The 20,962-nt window shown below is 39.8% G+C and overlaps 2 protein-coding genes across 2 annotated transcripts in view; both read right to left on the reverse strand.

Annotated features, from left to right (window-relative positions):
• The window catches only part of LOC140945174 (germinal-center associated nuclear protein-like), a 111,417-nt gene that overhangs the window by 20,236 nt on the left and 70,219 nt on the right, over positions 1-20,962 (reverse strand). Inside the window, exons 25-39 of the mRNA XM_073394228.1 lie at positions 20,068-20,271; positions 19,514-19,657; positions 17,828-17,896; positions 16,175-16,430; positions 15,743-15,820; positions 15,297-15,416; positions 11,351-11,465; positions 10,896-10,999; positions 9,202-9,289; positions 8,761-8,834; positions 7,527-7,656; positions 4,346-4,447; positions 4,063-4,141; positions 813-1,088; positions 495-583 (exon numbers count right to left, since the gene is read on the reverse strand). Coding sequence (XP_073250329.1) covers positions 495-583; positions 813-1,088; positions 4,063-4,141; positions 4,346-4,447; positions 7,527-7,656; positions 8,761-8,834; positions 9,202-9,289; positions 10,896-10,999; positions 11,351-11,465; positions 15,297-15,416; positions 15,743-15,820; positions 16,175-16,430; positions 17,828-17,896; positions 19,514-19,657; positions 20,068-20,271 — 1,928 coding nt within the window. The remainder of the gene's footprint in view (positions 1-494; positions 584-812; positions 1,089-4,062; positions 4,142-4,345; positions 4,448-7,526; positions 7,657-8,760; positions 8,835-9,201; positions 9,290-10,895; positions 11,000-11,350; positions 11,466-15,296; positions 15,417-15,742; positions 15,821-16,174; positions 16,431-17,827; positions 17,897-19,513; positions 19,658-20,067; positions 20,272-20,962) is intronic.
• On the reverse strand, positions 5,362-7,199 carry LOC140946572 (uncharacterized). The gene is made up of 4 exons (XM_073395698.1): positions 7,177-7,199; positions 6,647-7,104; positions 6,017-6,374; positions 5,362-5,842 (listed from the first exon to the last, which is right to left on the reverse strand). Exons 1-4 carry the CDS (start codon positions 7,197-7,199, stop codon positions 5,362-5,364), a joined length of 1,320 nt encoding a protein of 439 aa, XP_073251799.1.

The raw sequence follows: 20,962 nt of genomic DNA on the forward strand, positions 1-20,962 counted from the left end.
CACACTTTGATTGTTTCCTCATATTGTATGGAGGGTGAATTTGAGCAAATTATCACAAAAATTCGTTTGAGCATTGAGGACAACAACAACTGACTGCATAGTAAGTTTCATTGACCTTTATTTAGTATTCCCTACAAATTTTAGGATTTTATTTTTACCCCATAAACACTGTAATTTTACTGGAACCTTACTGTGGTGCTATCACAGAGTCTGGGTTACCTGTGGCTCAAAGCTATAAGAGCGGGGTTTAGTAATTTCAGTCGTGAGACATTCCAGATTACTAGGACTAAGGTCAGCGCGAAACTGGAAATTGATATCGATATTTGCTACTCGTTAGGCCCGAATTCAATTCTCCGGTCATACTTCTTTAAGCTTACTGGTTCGCTTTCTGGAAGTCTGATGGTGGAGGATAATTAATGTATTTACAAATTACCTTAAATCAATATGTTGAAAATGATCAAGTCACTGTACACTAATTAAAAAAATTCAAATACCTTTTATTTTACCCAGCTGTTGTTCAATGTCAAGAAATGACTCATGAAGCTTGGTGTCTCTGTTTTGCTTTGGTCCTGTTGCTTCAAGCCTTTTAAAAGTCGACAAAGGACTTAATTACTCAAAAAGATCCTAAATATTTTACCACCATTTTCACCACTCAACGCTCTTGACCGATACAACAGAATTTAATTCCTGCGGTGAAGTGTTTTCTTAAACTCAAATGTTCGGATACTTAAGTCTCGACTTACCCATATTCTCACTTAAAGGCTACTTCACTTACGAAACATGACGTAAACATAAGGTCACTTGTACTTTACCTATCTTTACTCTTGGCTTTAGCTGATTCCTCTTTCGATATATTCACCGCTTGCCTCCAAAGCGAAGGCTGAACAAATGCGTTGAGTTCATCCTCTAAAAAGAAGACATCTTGTTCTACTAGGTCTGCGTCAGAATGAAGACCCGTAAGACGGAAGTTGACGCAAGCGTCAAGAACGAGCGGCCATGGAACCCGCGATGCTGAGAGACTGGGGCTTGTTAAGAGCAAGCTCATTTGGTCCTGGACTCGTTTTTCACGGGCAAGAATCCACCGTACCCTATGGAATCGTTGAATATTGAGAAACACATGTGCCTACTGTGTTGAGCAGCAGACTCAACTGTCGTCACTTGTTTCCATCTGCCAAACTGACATTTTCCTCTCGGTGGCCCTCACAAGACATTTCACTTTTCTTACTTGAAATTTCTCTGTCTCTTGAAATTTCTGTTCATAAAAGTCGAAGTCTCTTCAATTTTTAAGAAAAAAAAATTCAGGTTAGCACGAGTAGGAGTCGATCTCGGAGCATCGGCTCTGCAGTGCATCACTTCAACCCCTACACCACCGAGGATTTGTTGACAATGGATGGTTTGATTTGAATATATATAGCAACAACCCTAACCAAACCCTAACCCTAACCCTAACCGTAACCCTTACTTTGTGTACGAATCATTAATCTGTCAACGTCAGTTTGGCGGATGGAAATAAGTGTTGACCCTCAACTACCTTACAGTCAAGTGATACTCGTCTGCGTTAGCCTTGACTGTGCCCCTTATCAAGCAAAACTAATAAGTATTAACTCTCACTCCCTTGAAAACAACAACAAACAAACAAACGCACAAATTTTACGAAGGAAGCTACTGCTAGCGCTTCCAATTTCAGTTGCCTGCAAGTGCACGAGCACTTTACAAGTTGTTTCATTAAGTTTCTTTATTTAAGTTGTGCGTTTGTTTAGGTTGGCGCATTCAGCTTGTTTCTAATGAAACGGACTATATTTCTTTGGTGGCTCATTACTCTTTAGAGTTGGCGCCAAATTAATTTATAATTTCACCGAGGAAATTAAAAGATGCAAAATGATATATGGTAAATATTACAAATGAAGATTACAGGGCATTAAAAGCTGTCGTAGAAAAACTAAACGCACGAAAGAATACAACTTTTAACAGCAAGAGGGATTGTGATAAGAATAGATTTGGAAATACATTTTAAGACAAAAACCAACGATATAACAGGAACTTGACGTTTCGATTACTTCATGTTATCATTATCAAAAGTAAGAAATAAACACGGTTTGAGCCATGAAATCATCGAAACGTCATGTTTCTTTCATATTGTTGATTTCTTTTAAAGAAAGATTCTACCAAGTATTTTGGCGAAAAATTGTGACTTTTTAAGGTATGACTTGAAGTTTTCGGAGCGCGGTGTTCTCGATACAATGATCAAGTCAAAACTCACAATTGTAAGCCTAACTTGACACCTATGAAATTATCAGGTCACAGGTCTAAAAAACAGGTCACTTTTCCACAGGTCAGAGTACAGGTCACCATGATACAGGTAAATAAATAGCATTAACCAGTATTTTCCATGCTGGACAGTCCACAGGATTTTCCTACTCGACTTCTTTTGGTACCTTAATCTTAAGAACATCATGTAAGCACTGGCAAGTGTCTCCTGCCCCTAATCCCTTAACAAAATGCTCTTATAGATCGAGGGAAACCTGTGTGGTTTGGTAATTTATCGATGGAGCAGTGACCCGTACTTTAGACACGGCATAACGCGTCCTTTCAGAACTGTGCACACATTGTGTGACTTCTGCAAAAAGTTCAGCAATTTGTGTAGTATTTGAAAATGAAGACGAAAGCAATCGTGGATTCAAAGCATTTCAGGCATTCTATTGAAGAACGGTCGCGAGAGTAGAGTTAGCCTGAAATTCATCCGATTGCTTCGAGTCGTTTTCTCCTCTCAACAACGTCTGAATCGACCGGCCGTTAATGCCGTCCAGTGACGTCACTCACTACCCGAAAACCGGGTAGTGATTTTGATTGGTTGATTGCCTAAACATTCGCATAATTATGTATAATTTTGAAAAATTTTGGCGGGATTGTCGCTTGATATTCAGCGGATCGCATCACTGGCATTCTTTCGTTTAGTTCAAACATTTCGTATAAGCTTAATCTTTATCTTAAACAGCAAAATTGCCCTTGTCTTCGAAACTGACATGCTAAATTGAACTGCGAATGAAGAATCATTGCGGAGAGTCGGTAGGTTTTTCATTTAGAGCCGCTTTGTGGCGGCGGCCGGTGATTTTGTTTACGGGAAGTTTTCTGAGATCAATGTTATAATTAAGCCTTCTTGCTATTTTTACCGTCAAGTGTAATGATTCTGTTAGCTTTTCTTTCTTGTCTCCTTGTTTTTTTCTTCGTTAACGAACAAATAGTTTTTTTTCAATTAAAGCAAATCATTGTGTTTTTGACTAAGTGTTCCGTGTGCGTCGTGTGTGTGTTTATTTCATCGCGTGATTGCGACCGAGTTTGATTATAGAATTTAGTACAACCGGTTCAGATTTTTACTGCATGCAGTTGATAGTTTGAACGTTAAACATGAATTACAATCGAAAAAAATAAAGCAGTTCTGTATCATGCAGACATTTCCAAACGATATTTCTCGGTTTGCCACTTGAAAATGGTTTTTTATTTTTTGCATGAATTAAAGCAAAGGTCAAGGAGTAGTGACGTCACTGGACGGCATTGACGGCCGGTCGATTCAGACGTTACTGAGGGAGTAATAACGACTCGAAGTAATCGGATGAAATTCAGGTTAGAGTAGAGTGAGTTCGTTTGGGATGTTCTGGATCGGGATCGGTGACCCGAGATCACTCAGATCATGATGTATCAAAGCATTTACGGAGCTTAAGCCACAACGACGGCGACTGCTGCGAAAACTTTATCGCGCTTATTCCACCTCGTTTAATTAGTCAAACGTTGGCAAATTTTCAAGTTTTGAAGTTGAATTCTTAAAGACTGTATCAAAGTTCAGGAAAAGAAAAAGAAAGTTGTTGTCTTGTGTTCCACGTCGTAGTCGTGCAACAACGGCACAGAAATGTACAAAAACGCGTCATGCACGGGCAGAGTTGATTGGCTAATACAAACCTATTGCTTTTTTGCCGTTCTCGTTGCCGTCACCGTCGTCGTTGCTTAAGCTCTCTAATAATGATTCATCTGGCAAAATTCGTTTGTAGTCTACCCTCTTTCAAATACCTGTTTAAGAGAGAGGTTGTTTTAGGCGATAAACTTCGAGCGTACTCCAAACATAAGTGACACTCAGTCTCCCACAAACCTTCGATAACAATAAAAAACACACTGTCAGTGATTATTCTGTTAGTACTTCTCCCAACAACGCAATTCATTCCCTTACTTCGGGATTGAAGGGTGTTAAGAAAAATGCATGAAAGACTGACATGTTTGTAATTTACTTGGTGTCTAAAGCAAATACAACAGTACAGTGTGCCTTACGGACAGAATACCACTATTATTAGCTCACCATCAGCAGCAGCCGGTGGAGGTGGGGGAAGTTTTAATGCTGTAATACAACTGCGCAGTCTCTGTAGGGTTTCGAAGCTGTTCCACGACAAGTGAGGTACACCTACAAGGTTTGGTTGAGTTAATCAAATCTCCATTGCCTGACGAACACAATATTTTAAATAGGGCTGGAACTACCAGGCACAACCAGCTACTGTAGTATTATTCTACGAGCGCGCTTTGGATACGAGATAGACAGCCAACAAGGGAAAGCCGTTCCCCGTGAAGGGGGGGGGGGGGGGGGTGGGGTACTCCCTTAACCATTGGCTATGATCACCTCTTCGTTGGAGTAGGAATTTGAAGCCAAGCCGTAGCTGCAGCTTGATTTGGAGCCTGAGTCGGAATCATAGTCTTTGCCGAGGTTGGAGTTAAGAGTCAGGAGTAAGCAGTATAGATAATGCTAGACGTGAGTGAAGTTAAGAAGTGTCCTTCAAGGGGGGTTGTTACGAAGTCAACAGTGAAAAAACGTACAAACAATCCGGGAGTTGATCGCCGACAAGGGCAGCGTTTCAAAGGTACGTCAGTTGGCCACTACTATTGAAGTGAAGACTAAGGCCCGAGACTTAACAAAAAGACTAGACGATCTTGACCCACAGTCTACTGAAAGCCATGGTAGTTGACTATACGATTTACAGTATAATGTCAGTGAGATTATTAGCGAAGTTTCGGATTATCTCGCACCAAAAAGTAAAGTTGAACCCCAGGTTTTTCAAGCACATTCTGTTAGCGAAAGTGAGGCTGCAAGTTATTTGGTCTTGTTAGGACAGCTCTCGTACAGTAAGGGTAGCGGACTCAAAAGTGTGAAAGTCCCGACTTTTGAAGGAATCCCTGAAAAGTGGCCGTACTTTTGGGATAGGAAAGGATAGGATAAGTGCTTTATTATCAACAGAGCGCCTACAGACACATGTGTTTACAATAATAACAAAGATTTGAGTGCAATAATTGCAGAGGTGTACATTTGTGGAATTTATACAACTATTAAACAAGGTTATATTTAACGCGTCTATCTCTTTCGCGGAAGCGATCACATACGTATTTAGCAACTATTTTTTGCGTTTTCTCTCCTTGCTTCATACTTATCAACGTTGCAAAGGCAGAGCTTGGAGTCACAGAGTCAAGAAAAACATAAGTTTCCTTTTTTAGCGTATTGAACAGCTCTCTCCTAGGATCCCTATGGGCTATGCAATTCATCAAAAAATGCTCCTCGTCTTCTAATCCAGTTTTACATAATGGGCAGATTCTTTCTTCTGGTGGTTGATAGGGTTTAACGTATTGTCCAGTTTCAATTGCTAGTTTGTGGTTGCTTAATCTTAGCTTTGTGATTGCTACTCTATGATTGATGTTTCTTACATTTGTGACGTAATTTTCGTAGTCATGGGTAAGTTTAAATTTCCTAAAAAATCTTAGTTTGTTTTTTTGATGCGGGTTCTTTCGTTGATCATTGTGTTCAGTCAACTCCCTTTATAGCGGACACTGTAGGGACCTCGAGGTGGTGTCCTCATTAGCGAGAGTCCGTAATAGCGGGAGTTTATTTCAGTCAAGCGTCTGTAACATGTTTTTGCCGGGGATTTAGCTGCTGTCCGTAATATCGGGGTGTCCGTTATAGCAGGGTGTCCGCAAGGCGAGAGTTGACTGTATTTCGCTAATCCATGTTTGCTGTTCTATGTCTAAGAGTCTCTGGCGTATATAGCTCATGATTGCGGGAGTGTTTGTTTTCGCTGACCATATGTCGCCAAGACCTGCGAGATTTAATAGCCGTTTTAATTTGCTTGACCAAAGTTCCTTTTTATCTTGACCAATTTGGTCTGTAAATGCTATTCCAGAGAGTTTATTTTGGTGCTCCGGCTCACACAATTTCAGCCAATATTTAATGGCTCTGCACTTTGTCTTCGTTTGCATTGGGAAACGGCCTACCTCCGATCTGCACGCATTTGAGCTACAGAATTTGTTAACTCCCAATAGCCACCTAATGAACTTTGTTTTTGAACAAACTCAATTGGATCATTTTCTAGCTTTCCGTCGCGATCTACCCCCCAGACCTCGCTTCCGTACATGAGTATTGGGGAAATAACCGTGTCAAAAATTTTCATTGTGAGCTGTACATCGTCTCTGAAATGGTCGCCCATTTCCTTTCTGAGTTTGTACAAAGCTTTAAGGGCAGCCCTCTTTATTTCCTGTTTAACGTACGTGAAGTTCCCATAAGTACTAAACTGTAGGCCAAGATATTTGTAATTGCTAACATTGTCAAGTTTACTGCCTCTACAGTATAATACGTGCTTATTCATGGTTCTCCCGCAGTTATTAAAGATTAACACCTTAATTTTATTAAGGTTAACCGACAAGTCGTTTTCTTTGCAGTATTCACTGAGGGAATCCAAATAATCCTGCAGTCCGTTTTTTGATTTGGAGAATATGACCAAGTCATCCGCGTAGAGCATACAACTTAACGTTAACTCGTTTAGTTCTACGTCATTTAGGTTCTTGGCTTTAAGTTCCTCTGAAAGGTCACTGAGATAAAGGTTAAAAAGGGTTGGCGATAGCATGCAACCTTGTTTTACACCGGTATGGCATCGAAAGGCAGGTGTTACCATATTTTCTATTTTCACAGATGATTTATCATTGGAGTACATTGAATGTAAAATCTCAAGGAAGCACCCCGTTACTCCCGCTAACCTCAATTTTTGAAACAGTTTCCCTCTGAGGATACTACCAAATGCTTTACTAAAGCAGCTCGCATAAAATGTTATCTACTCCCAGGGCCTTTCCAGTTTTCAAGAGGTCGATAGCTTTTACCGTTTCTTGTTCAGATATTTCATAATCTAGGGGCCCCAAGGCCTCTGATCTTGTTAGTATGTACCCTTCGTTTTGCTATTTGGGGCATTTTCAGTTCATTGATTGATGAAAACAAAGCAATGACGAAGTTCTTGTTGTGTCAAAAGGAAGAAGGGAACACTTCGCAAATCACTTTTTAATAGTTTTTGGGAAATTGCCCCAGTCGCATCAGTAACAAGCTGGTATGCTTGAGAGTAAGTTACAAATGTCATGAGTTTAGCACTTCAAGTTTGTCAAAGGTTATCTTTTGTTTTCCACAAAAAAGTTAACTTCGGTTAAGAATGAAAAGGAACCAATGCGACTACACGTACCGAGATCTGTTTTTTGTTCTTCGGTAAATTCACTTATTGGCCAAGACATACGCTGCAAGTTGTTGGATGACACAACAGCGGCAAGATGATCCACTACACTGTTAAATAGCTCAACAATAGCCTCTGGACACTAACCACAAATAAAACACAATTCATTAACAATTCATCAACAATAGGGAAAGAATATACAATGTTACACGTTTAAAAGTTAAATCGTTTCCTGGAAAATGATACTTTTCCAAAATTATTTACCATGATTTTCTCTATAGGTAGAGTAGCTCTATCGTTCTTGAAAGCCTGGTCTCAAATTTATTTTGTTAAGTTCGGCTTGTTGTTGTTGTTTTTTTTTCATTCTCCGGTTTTTATAGTTCCAGTGTCTAGAGAAACGGTGACCACTACGTTACGCAAACGTCCATAATTCGGAAGTCGAAGGAACGAAAACGTTCGACAAGTCCGATCTAAATCCGCAGAGTCGAGACACACCCTTTGACTGCATTTGCGAAGAGTTTCACGAGGTTTTTAGGTGAATCCGTTTCCATACACTTCCATAGTATTTCCTACTGTTTACTCTACAGTGTTTTTTTGATTGCTTTATGCGTGAAGTTTTGGTAATTGGTGTTACAACAACATTTTGTTATAAATAAGAAGTGTCTGAATATGATCCAGTTTGTAAAAACAAGGATAAAGCACAATCAAGGTATTTGTGTTTCAAGTATCATGCCACGTTTTTCTATGAAGGCGTGTTGTGTTCGAATATTCTCTCTTTTTCTTATGTCATTTCTCGAATATGTTGAGCTGTTCCTGTTTTACTTTTTTCCTTATTTTAACCCGTTCGAACGGATTCGACTATTCGTTAACAAAAAGACTTGTGTGTCTTGTTTTCCGTGCCGTTTGAGATAATTTTCAGGAATTCGCTTCTTCACTCATGTGCGTCACGTCAGGCAGGGTATTTATGATAAGGTTGGTCGTCAAGTCCTCTTTCAGAAAATGCACCTTGTAGCTTTTTACCGAGCGAGAACGAAACTAGCCTACTTTTCCCGCCGCGTCGCCACAGCGCCCCGGAGAGCTTGCTAGTAGGCTACAACGAAACTTGTAGTTTTATAACGTCATTTCTTCAATCATTTTAGCCAAGAACCTCTTAAGAACTTATTGCCGCCGAGAAGCACATCTGCTATCTCAAATAGCCTGATTTCTCTTTTCTACATTTTACTAAAGTATGGCTTGTTCTTTATACCTGCTGGTCAAGTTTGGCTTGTTTTCGTACGAAGAGGTCCTCAGATGCGGCCATGACGAACTCTCTGTGAAGACCTGGAAAAAAGAAAAAAAAAAACACACACACACAGAAAGAAAGAGTGAGGCAAACACTTCCCTGACTTTTTCTCGACATTTAACTCATTTTGAATAGCCAAAGACATTCCCTGACTTCTTCCTGACCACGTCAGGCTCTCTGTTTGGGTAACGGGTAAATTTATTTCCCCTCCCTCTCCTCGCCATTTTTTCACCATTTCCCCAAACAGGCTAAGCAGGAGACAGAAAACTGTTGTCAGAAGATGGACTTCCCCCCCACCCCCAATCCACACTTATGTCTAACTCCACTTTTCGAATTTTACGAACTCAGCTGACCCAGTTGATAATCATTCTTTGGTGTCGACTGCAATAAAAAGGTGGAACTTACCATCTTCGACGAAATTCACCAAGCTGTCGGTCTTGGGTAGGCTTGAAACAAATGTGCGTTGTCCAAGCCAAGTAATCGCGGAATGTAACTAAAAAAGGAGAAAAGATGACAATTGTAAAATGAACCTGATGAAGCCTTTTACTTGATATCAAAAAAAATATAGAGAAATACAAGAAAAGAACGATAATATTTCAGTTTAAACACAGTTAATAGTGGTAACTGAACTGAGTGGAGTGCAATTTGGTCTGAATCATACGCATGATTTCAAATCAGAAGTATGATCACTCATTTTTTTTAAAAACTGTATTGGTCCACAAGGCTGGTTTGTAAAAAGCGGAACCAGAAACGCGTTTACAAGTACATGTCAACAAAAAAGAATGACAGATGTCACTTTACAAAAATTCATTGGAGCGCAAAGGAAACAAGAGTCAACTTCATGCAAATGTTCAAGCAGTTCTAAATCTTGTTACTGCAAAAATAGTCTTCTTCAAAGTTTAATCCTCGTCGTGTGACTCAATAATATAAGCCCTTCGCTTCTTCTGCGGTTGTGGCTGAGGCATCGCGTTTTCTTGGGAGAAAAAATTGAAAGAACAGCAGGTGCAATTTTTTCGATGAAGCAGAACAACTAGCACACTTAAAAGCTGCCATGGTCGCTGCCATGCGGTACTGAAACTGTGAGGGACAACGTGGGGGAAATCCTGCAAAACCAGCTGCCTGAAAATCCGCATTAAATCTCATGACCTGGTGCTTTTAACCTTGCTGTTGGAAGCCATTGATAGGAACCAGTGGTGCTTCTTCATTGTTGTCGCAGAGAAATTACCTTCACGTGGAGGATTTCTTGTGAGCTGTGAAACTCCCTCGATCGTACGACGCTCAGTGGATAATTCTTCTCCTTTAAATACCTTTCAATGGCACCCTGCATGATTTTAAGGAATTCTGGCTGGTAATCATCTCCGTCACTTTTTTTTTTACTTCGGCCTAGAACTTACTCAGGATGCTGTCAAGCTCTTCCGGCGCCATTGTTTCTATGTTTACATTTTCTAGATGGCGGGACTGGCACCAACTTTTGAATACATTCATCCACTGTTTTGTCCAGCGGGAGGTATTTTTGTTCACGGCAACAGCCTTGAGCTCTTCAATTTCTTCGCTTGAGATTTCAGGGAACCTGGTAGAATCTACATTTTGTACTTTCTAAGTTGGCTCTGGATTTGTCTCTTTACTACTAGACTCGGGATCGCACGGATCCAGATCGGATGTGGAGGGAAAATTATTAAAACATTCATCACACTGGACACTGAATGTCGGAAACTCCCCTAAAATTACTTCTTCAACCTCAAGGAGCTTACAATCATCATTACGATACTGTAAGAAATTAAATTCGTTCATTTTTGCCTTTGTTTAAAGAAAGTTTTGGCAACAAAAAACTTGCACAAAGTTTGCAAAGTTTATTTGTTTTTCGTTTTCCTGCAATTTGATTGGTTACTTTGAATGATCCTCTAAATCTGATTGGTTGTTTTGTTTAAGTGCTACATTCTCATTGGTTGGAAAAAAAGATGCGATTTAGACAAGGAATCGTGCGATTCGTGAATAAATCACATCACTCAGGGCCAATCAGATTGCAAGGATCAACTGTGATTTCCAAATGGATCTAATGAATGGTAAAATAGCTCACAAGTTGGAAGTGAAAAACAAACCTTTTGTGAAAGATCGTCTAGACTTTGGACGGTATGCAACTTGCACTCAGATAAAAGACGATCTGCTCTGAGTTGTCGTATACCAAGCAAGGCGAGAACTTCAGCTACAGAAGAGAACAAATCTTTTGTTAATAATCTTCTGAAATTCATTAACATCTCACGCAAAACAAACAAAGGAATTCACTCCCGTGAAGAAGGTTTGGAGAAAAGATGCCGGCTGTTATCAAATGAAGATTCATTAATCTCTTGAATTGGGTAACATAAAAAAATCGACCGCATTTCCTTTATTAAACCAAATTCCCGGTGTTTGCAAATCCAATGAAACAGTCTTACTCGTGTTTGACATATTACTTGCAAATGTCATCAGTCGCGACTTGCTGATAAGTGTGTCAGCAGAAGAACACAATCGTAGTAGCTGTATAGTTTAATAGAATTTCGTATGTTAACAATGTCACCTTCAGCAGGAGAAGTTGAGTCGCTATCTTGCATAATCACAGCCACTGGAAGTCTCGGTTCTGGAGGTTTGCTTTCCAATATACGTCTAAGTCGAATATGAGCTTCTCTGATGGCCTTAATTAGGAAGAAAGCCGTAAACTATCATCTTAGCGGAAATTTATATCTACTCATCCGGAGTAGGCCCGAAACTATTTATATGCACATTGGTTACGTTTTTGAATCGCGTTTTTCGGCAGGAATGATTCAACCGATTTCCATGATTTTTGGCATCCTTAATAAAGAATGGTCGAACTTTAAGAAAATGTTATTCATTTTCTTGTAGGTATGAAAACGTTTGAGATATCGGTATATATTTAAGACCGCATTTTTACAAAAAATGTCAATAATTTCGAAACCCTGAGACAGATTTTCTCTAACTTCGGCAAATAGGCCTCAGAGCTCTCTAGTTTTATATCTGCAAGTTTGAAGTCAATCGTGACCGTAGAACTCGCTGCGCAAATAGCTGGTCACGCTAACACATTTGTGAAAGCTGACGCACGAATAGAGGGAAACTGCCGACGGACTATCTCCTAGCTGCAAGGGTACTCTTGCCCAAAGCTTCAGTTGCAAGAAACTGAGCAATCAGAAACATATGGCGAATGAAGTTCGCAAGAACAAACTTTATGCTGAATGCGGGGCACGATAAAAGAATTTCTATTTAACAAACTTACTTTGTATTTGTCCCTCTCTTTTCGAAACCTATCTTAACAAGGCAAATTATATTATAAATTATATTTTCTACGAAAAACTCTCAAGAGTTTTTAGCGTCGCAGGTTTCCGTTTTGAGGAGAAATAAAGCCACCAACTCCAGTACATCTACCCGTCCATTTTCAACTGCACTGTAAGCTCTTGTCCTTGGTAATTTATTCAAGGTTTTTAGACTTGACATCACATTCGCACGGGAAGTTTGCCACTTAGGGATAAAGACTAACTTTTCCAGTTATTTGGTCGAGTGTATTGATTTCAGCGGCTTGAGTGGCGCTACTGTCGGCTGGTCACGTTTTTACGAATAAATAAGATAGAACTAAAATATTCGTTTGTCCAGTGCCGAAAATATCACACGTCATGAAGAAATGGTGCCGCAGAGCTTCACATCTCGGTATAGATTTACTTTGTGGAATAACGGCCGCTGAGTTACACAACTCGGTAGATTTACTCTGTGGTAGCTACGGCCGCCTAGCTACACAACTCAGTAGATTTACTTTGTGGCACAACAGACGCTGAGCTTCACAACTCGCCAGTAAATTTACTTTGTGGCACAACGGACGCCAAGCTAAAGAAGCCGGTTTGATGCATGCACCAGGAGTAGCACGCATTTTCCAAAAAAAAGATGAAGACTTAATCCAAAGTAAAATTTTACTCAGGGTGTAAACTTTCAGCACACTTTTGAAAGATGAACGCTTTGGAAGATTCATTAAACACAGATCGATAGTAGACCTTCAGCAAACTCTTAAATATGTACGCTTTACGAAGATTCAGCACACTTTTAAAAGATGAACGATTTACAAAGACAGAATAGCAGACCTCAGCAAACGTTTGAAAGATGAACGAATCACCACGTGAGTTAGCGCGTCAAAGTGAGGCAAAACGTAAGCAAGCGCCCCAAAGCGAGGCAAATGTGTGTCGACGACGACGACGAAGGTAATCTCGAAAAAACCTCCCTTATTAATTGCACAGGAGACCCAACACAAATTAGAGGTTGCTTTCTCGTACCTCCAAGGCAATGAAGAAATATGACAATCGTCTTATTCTTTTCATTATCCTAAATGGTAAAATGCCCGTACGAATGTGATGGCAAATCTTTCAAACTTGAATAAATTACTTAATACAAGGGTTTTCGTTGCAGCTGAAAATGGATCGGTTGAAGTACTGGAGTTGGTGGCTTTATCTCTTCTCAAGACGGGAACCTTCAGTCAGTGCTGAAAACTGGGAGGAGATTTCCGTAGATGTTATATTGTGCTTTGCTGAGATTTTTTCCGGAAAGAGTAACTTTGATAAATAGAAGTTATTTAATCTTGCCCCGCATTCAGGGGCTAGATATTCGCCGTATTTCTTGCAACTGAATCTTTGAGCAAGAATCCCCTTGCAGATAGGAGATAGTCCGTCGGCAGTTCCCCTCTAGTCGTGCGTCAGCTTTCACAAATGTGTTAATGTTGCATTTTAAGGTTAAATTTGACCAGCTATTTGTGCAGCGAGTTCTACGGTCACGATTGACTTCAAACTTGCAGATACAAAACTAGAGAGCTGTGACGCTTATTGCCGAAGTTAGAGAAAAATTTGTCTTAGGGTTTTAAAATCAACGACATTTTTTTGTAAAAATGCGGTTTTAAACATATGCCGATATCTCAAACGCTTTTATACCTATAAGAAAATATATAGAATTTTCTTAAAGTTTGACCATTCTTTATTAAGGATGCCAAAAATCATAGAAATCTGTTAAATCATTTGTGCCGAAAAACACGATTCAAAAACATAACCAACGCGCAAATAAATAGGTTCGGGCCACCTTAACTCTGAGGTATTTTTAAGATTGTGAGTAGCCCACAGAAGTGTCAATTGTCAATAGTGTTACAAAGGTTTTGAGGACTGCTTTTCTGTGGTACGCTGGAATTACTCTGCACTATATGAGATGGATCAAGCATGAAGTGCGATCATTCAAATGTTTGTCCTCTGTTTCGGGTGGATTTTATATTTTTGTAGTATCACTATTTACAAGTACACACCTTTAAGATTTACTTTTTTTCAGTAATGTTTTTTCCTTCTGTACAAGGTGGACGAAATACGATGATGACCATCAACTCAAGCAAACGCTACTGAGGAGTGCAAGTGCAGAGGGACTAGAGAGACTTTGAAGCACAAGCCGTTCTACTGAAATCCCTTCAGCGGAGACGTCCCTTTTAACTTCACGGCAAAAGAAGTCATTTTGTCGGGAGAAAGCAGTTTGATGTGCTGTAAAAATCGAGAGAGCAGGAAAAGGATTGCCGAGACCGTAACATCTCTCCAAGAAGTCAGTGCGTTACATAACATCTCTCCAAGAACGGTTGGGGGAAACCAAACTGAACTAGAGAGCAGCGGCAGACCGGGAGACCGAAGCCGGAGCAAGTGTGTGAAAGATATAAGAGAAAGGCGGCTACTGGAGTTTCGAGGTTTTGGGATTGAGTAAAAGTGGTGTTGTGTTTGGAAGGAGTCGCGGCGGGCTGGACTAAAGGAACTTTTGTACGTAAGGTGCACTAAAAAGGGAACTATTACTGCGTGTTCGAAGAAGATAATTTGTAAATATGTTGTAGACTAAGTAGTTCAAAAATCGCCGTGCATTTTGTGTAAAAAAAAGTAATATCGCATCAGTCTTTAGGATTTAGAATAATTATAAAAAGTAATATCACATTAGTCTTTAGAAATTAGAATAATGATCCCGTTTTAATTGCTTAGTGAAACGAGTATAATTATAGAAAACGCCTAGTTAATCTTAAAATCGTGGAGTTTTGGGAGTATTGTTTTAATAAACGTTTAGAGCATTATTTTTTTATATACGTGTTTTCTTGAGTTTGTCTATGGTCGGTGTTATCGTTGGAGAGGACTCACCTTTGTGGCCGGTTTCGTCACGGGGGGGGGGGAGGGTAGGGGAGAGCACTGGACTGGACAATCTGAAAACTACGAGTTCAAGTTCCATCCTGATCGGTACGGTTTGTTCACGATGGTTCCAAGTTCAAATCCTCGAGCACCCTAGTTAGGAGCCAACTGGTCTGGCTCTGGCCTGTTGAGATTCTTAACCTTGCTATGTTTATTTATTTATTCGTTTAACTCACTTGCCCGGCCCCACTAGCTTTTGCGCTTTAATACTGCCGACCGTCAATAAAGGAATGATTATGATTATTACAACAAACAATAAAAACCAAATGAGGCTACCTGTTGACTTATATGAAGTTCGCTCCAGTCTAAAACGAGCATTACGGCATTGGTCCCTAAAAACTGCTTGCTGTCTAAAACTGCTCTTGCTTCTGTGTTGGTTAAAACGCCGTAACAAGCCTACAACAAAACATACGTTAAACACAAGAATATTTACATTTAATACCCGTCGTATCGGCCAATGTTAGTCATTGGCTTCCGGCACCTACCGCTATCAAAACACCATGCAAGGGATGACACCAAGTACTCAGGAAAACGCCCCGATAAAAGCTTTAAGTTCAGAGGGTACGTAACAGAAGAGGAGTTGTTTTATTTGTACCTACTTATACTAAACATCTAAAGGAACATGCCGTTAGTGCATAAAAAGGGAAGCCGTATAGTCAGGCATCATGTAAAGTAACAGAGCTGTGAATCATGCCACCGCCGCCGCCTTCTATATGACTAACCTTAGTACATATCTTGAACACTTTACTTTGTGGTGGAAAGTTTCGTTTTTCTGCCTTGTAGAGCGACAACAGGTCGATCTGAAATTAGTGTATATATGAAAAAAAAAATGCTGAATTTTGGTGTACATTCTCTATTTTCCAATTCCCCATAATACACTCTGTCTGCCCCCCAAATTTTGCATAAACCATTGTTTTTAAATGCTCCTGGGAGTATTGCATTTTCCCAAGAGCATTTTAAGACAATAAGTTATGCAAAATTTGGGGGGCAGACAGAGTGTATTATGGGGAATTGGAAAATAGTCAATACAATTAAAACTCAACTCCTACTGGTTGCAAGATTGTACTTAATTGATGAAACATAGAACAGTAACAATGACGAGAACTGTTGTCAAACACCACAGTTTAGTGTATTTACTACGAAGGAAAACAAACCTTCCTTCTCAGCCCTTGAGGAATGTTATTATGCAGCGGATACACCCCTCTTTTGAATCTTTCCTTTACAACGAAACTCAGCAATTGTCCTCTGTCCCTACTGGCTGTAAATCCCACTTTCCCGTGGTTTTCTGGGAAAGAAATAACCAATTTCCAGTTTATAGAGGCACTGGTAGTTGATTTTTCGGCAACCAGCTGAGATCTCACTGAGTCCGCAAGTATCGAGGAGATGTCCAGCGGTCTGCAGGCTTGCTCCCTTAAAAAAAAAGTACTCCCAATCAAAATGTTCCAAATACGTTATAAACTAAGAAAAATTGCAGCCTCCGAGATCTGCATGATACTCCATATCATACGAAGGCCGAATTCAATAATTGTTCTATTATTCATTTAAAATATCTCTTAACACTCTTACCTCTTCGTAGACTTTCTTCAGAACATTCACCTGTTTCTTGCACAATTTCTAAACAGATTTTTTTCTTGCAGATACTTCTTAAAAGTAGATGTCATTCATCCAGCAATAATTTTTTTGCGTGTTCTTGCCTTTGCTCCGTTCAGTTTCGGTCAGCAATTCGGCTATTTCACCTTCGGATAGCGGTGAACTTTTCTACCATTTTCTTGAGTTCACTCGAGCCAAAATGGCTAGGTTGCCGCGCCGCTGATTGGAAACGAGGTTGCGATTTTATATTGGACAATAACCCATCGAATCAATGGTATATTGCCAACACCGTCCAAATATGGTAGGCGCCGGTTGGTTAGGACGAATTAGACAGGGGTTTTGGCCACTCAGAAATTGAAAGGCAGAAATATTTTGAACGAACAATAAATTCAAATTCAAATTTTAAACCAAGAAACATCTACCAATATTTCCCCATCTATCTAACGAGGTAATGGAAAAAGTTTTCGCGCTTCATCGATAAAACTACAGTTGCAGATGGTCAATACACTTACGAGCTGCAAGAAATATTTTGTTGTGGAACTAAGTTAGTCTCTTGTCTAATCTCTTCAAGGTATTCAAGATGGCAGTGAAAGAAGTTGTAGACAAATTTCAAGACTCAGAGACTGACTACCATCGTTTAACATAAGGATTTCTGGAAACAATTGACCAATCAATGTTCCCACCAATTCCTTGAACGATCCCAGAACTGATTCGTTCCAAATCATCTCTGCTGATCTCTCTTTCTCCCTCTATCAATCACTCCCCACAGCTTGTTTTTAAAGATTCTCCAAGTTTCAGCCGACAAAGGAATGGGTCAATAAAGTAAACTTGTCGACTTTTCAACGCGAAAACTTTTTAAAATTCGTGCTCGCGTGATTAGCGCGCGAAAACCAATACATCTTGACGACAGAACCTTGTTTAAATACTCTCATGCAAACACTCCTCTCAGCCAATCAAAGCGCGCGTACTATCTTAGTTATCTTATAAAGGACTCGAGGGTTGCACGCTGCACGTTTACCAACCATTTCTTAAGTTGCCAATGACCGTCCAAGTCCCTCAAAATGGTATCACGGTTCCTTTTGTAGCCATCAATATTTCAGTTTTAATGCCAAGAACACAGTTACCAAGAAAATTGTATTAATGCCAATTTTTGTGATTCTGTAATATGATTACAAATATTTTTAACTTTTTCAATTTATAATGATAATTATATGTACCTGACATGATCCATTTCGGTTTGTCTTCTCTTTAGTGCTTCTCGAATCCCATTCCCGTTTGAATCAGTTCTGTGAAAAAAGGAAAAAGAAAAAAAGAAATACTTATAAAAGAACACAAAAAGCGTTTTCTGAAAACATCCTCTTTTCATTTTCACCGCAAAAAGGGGACAGTGGTCACGTGACGGGAGCTTAACTGAGAAAACACCATCAGAACCTTGCGCTTCCTGTAGTTATCTCACCTATTGTACGGAATATGTGTGAAAATCTTCATTATGAATCGATATATTTCAAAGAGCTACACAACGAGCAAGAATACTATTGACCGACACGGACACACAGAGCGGGGGCAGCTGTAGTGTCATATATTACTAGTTTTACATTGGTATGCCTGTGGTGTGGACGGACGGTCGCTCGATTACCAAATTTTCTAGGATGGGTAGATTTACTTAGCTATGACAGCTCCGCTATTAATACCAGACATTTTGATACCGCTGTCTTTTAGAATTTCTCGCTATTTCTCTTTCGCTTTTTACATTCAGTTCATTTTATTTGCCGGAAAGCAAGCCTTAGAAATTAAAAGGATGTTTGATCAATTCACGCTCGCACATTCTAGTCTTCTTTTACCATTTATAGCGGAAGGACATCTGTGAGCAGGGAATAAGTCAGCACAGAATTTGATTGTCGGCGAATTTCTGTAATCGTCCATCGTTGTGCTAGTGATAAGCTAGCCGTTGTTCGGTCGTCTTGCTTGTTTGGGGCTGAGTCTTATTCCGGTCATAAGAAAGAATGTCTGGCAAGATTTCCAATAAAAGATTTGTGAACTCGTGTCTGGCAGACTCTATAAGTGTTTATATATACACAGTCATATGTACGTTATAACTTTATCTGCGCTTAACAAGTGTCTTTTGTTCCATAACTTTCAAAACAACAGCTCCACAGAATGTCACTGATAACACGTAACGCAAAAGAGTATCGAAGTATGACTACACAATAAATGTCACAAAATCTACCTAAGCGGCCCCTTCAGGATTTTCTGTCTTTACGTAATCCTAACCATTTCGTAATTGCAGGCGCAAACAATAGAAAGGTCATCATTACGAACCGATTCCTCGCGGCCCCTGTTCAAGCAAATCGAGATTTTTTCTGGCATACTGACTGTATATTTCAACTGTAAGTACTTTCCTTAATATACGCGCGAGTTAGTAGAGTGCCTCCTCGGGATTTCACCTTCTGGGCGAAATCCCTGCGGCGGCAATAACTTAATCAACAGGTACGGCAACCCAACTGCAACGCGAGGTTATTTTGGCGGGAAATCGCATTTATACGAGCATGTCTTATCTAATAAGACGCGTCTTAGCTAAGTCGCGTCTTATTTTAGACGAAATGTGCCGTTTATACGGAAAGTTCGCGTCTTTTTTAAGACGCGTCTTATTTTTCCTCGTATAAATGACCCTATTGTAGTCGTGCAAAACAACGGCAAAGAAATGTACAAAAAAGTGTGCTGCACGTGCAAAGTTGCTTTTTTGCTAATTAGACCTATTGTTGTTTTTCATCGTTCTCCGGCGTTGCCTTCGCCGCTTAACATTACACGATTCTATATTTTGTTTGAACAAACGTTAAATATTATCGAGAGCTTCGCTTTTAGCCCTGGCTAAATCTATATATTATAATAGTTACTACATGTACCTTATGGAAGCCATACTGATGCTCTGTCTGTTGTGTCCCACAAGGTGCCTGAGCTGTTCCTCAGTACTCATCATGGGAGCCCCTGGTGGGAAGGCGCTCAGTAGTCCCTTGAGGTGCACACATTTTCGGTAACATTTCACCCACCTCGGAAGAGAAGAAAAGGGAAACGTTTTCGACCTCCTTCGTGCTATGAGAAAACATTTGGATGTCTAAAATATTTTCACACCATCAATTTACTGCTTTCGCATGGTAAACAACAATTATACAGATAAGTGATATTGGCTAAGGAGGATAACGCAATTTTTTTTTCAATGGCTGAATGGCAGCTAATATTTTCTATAGAGACGTTCATCAAGCCTGGTTTATTTTTGTTAACTTGGTGGAGGTAAGCTATCAATCATTAGTGAGTGAAATCCTAAGAGTGAAAACCACTCGCTTAAGTTTTAACATCTAGATTTCATTAATTCGGTAAAATCCTTGTTAGATACCGGTATCACACCAACTGCTACTGATGTACGCAATTACCGATTGTCTTAAATTACAAGATTTTATACCTGCTAAAATACCGCGCTGTTCTGCTTCTTTTAACTTTAACTGCCAATTGTTGGAGCTTCGAATCCCTTTCCGCCCTTTTTTCATCTAAAACCTCCAATGCCAGATTCTGAAGTTCAATTAATACTCCTTCATTAAGCACCATCAGGCAAATTTCTTCAGAGGCTTTATCTCTGGCTATTTTAATAAGTTCTTCCCTCTCTTCCCTAGGAAAAAAGACAATGTTGCTCTGTTAGCTGTCTGCTAACCGAACAAATCTCATTGATTTCCCATAGATTCAGCGTGCTCCCCTTTTCAAAGGGCTCATGTAAGAAGCAACTTTAAAGTGCACTGTTGAATAATGCATTCAAAATTTTGAACCTTTCAGTCGCAGTAGAATTACGACGGAAGCAACTAGGTAAGTTTCGTTAAATGGCTGTGCCACGGCTGTTAGTCATTTATTTTGTAATACCAAATACTCTTCCCTTAATATTCGCTTGAAACTTGAGAATTTACTTGTAAATGACAAAATCAGAGCTTACTGTCAACGGATTTGTCTCCCAAGCATTACTTTTGAAAAAACAGTGTTATGCTGACAAGTTAAAACACCACAATTGCAATCCGTTTCAGTCCTCTTCAAGTTTGACAATCCGTGCCTCCTTTTGTGTTTACTGTTTTATTTACACCTCTTTTTACCTTTTTTGGCGGTTATCGCTGGCGAGCCCTAGCGAGCCAGCACAGCTATTCGAGAGGGTAAGCGATGTTACTCACATTTTAGCGGTGAAAGAATTCGCGAGGCATGCGCAATATGGATCTTTCATTTTGTGACGTCACTTATGCATTCCACCCGACTGCACGCCGTTCCAACCGGCACGTGTTGGTGGTCGAAAATTCAAAGAAGTTTTAAGTAAGGATTTC

Source organism: Porites lutea, chromosome 8 (genome assembly GCF_958299795.1).
Source record: "Porites lutea chromosome 8, jaPorLute2.1, whole genome shotgun sequence".
In the NCBI taxonomy this organism is placed as follows: Eukaryota; Metazoa; Cnidaria; class Anthozoa; order Scleractinia; family Poritidae; genus Porites; species Porites lutea.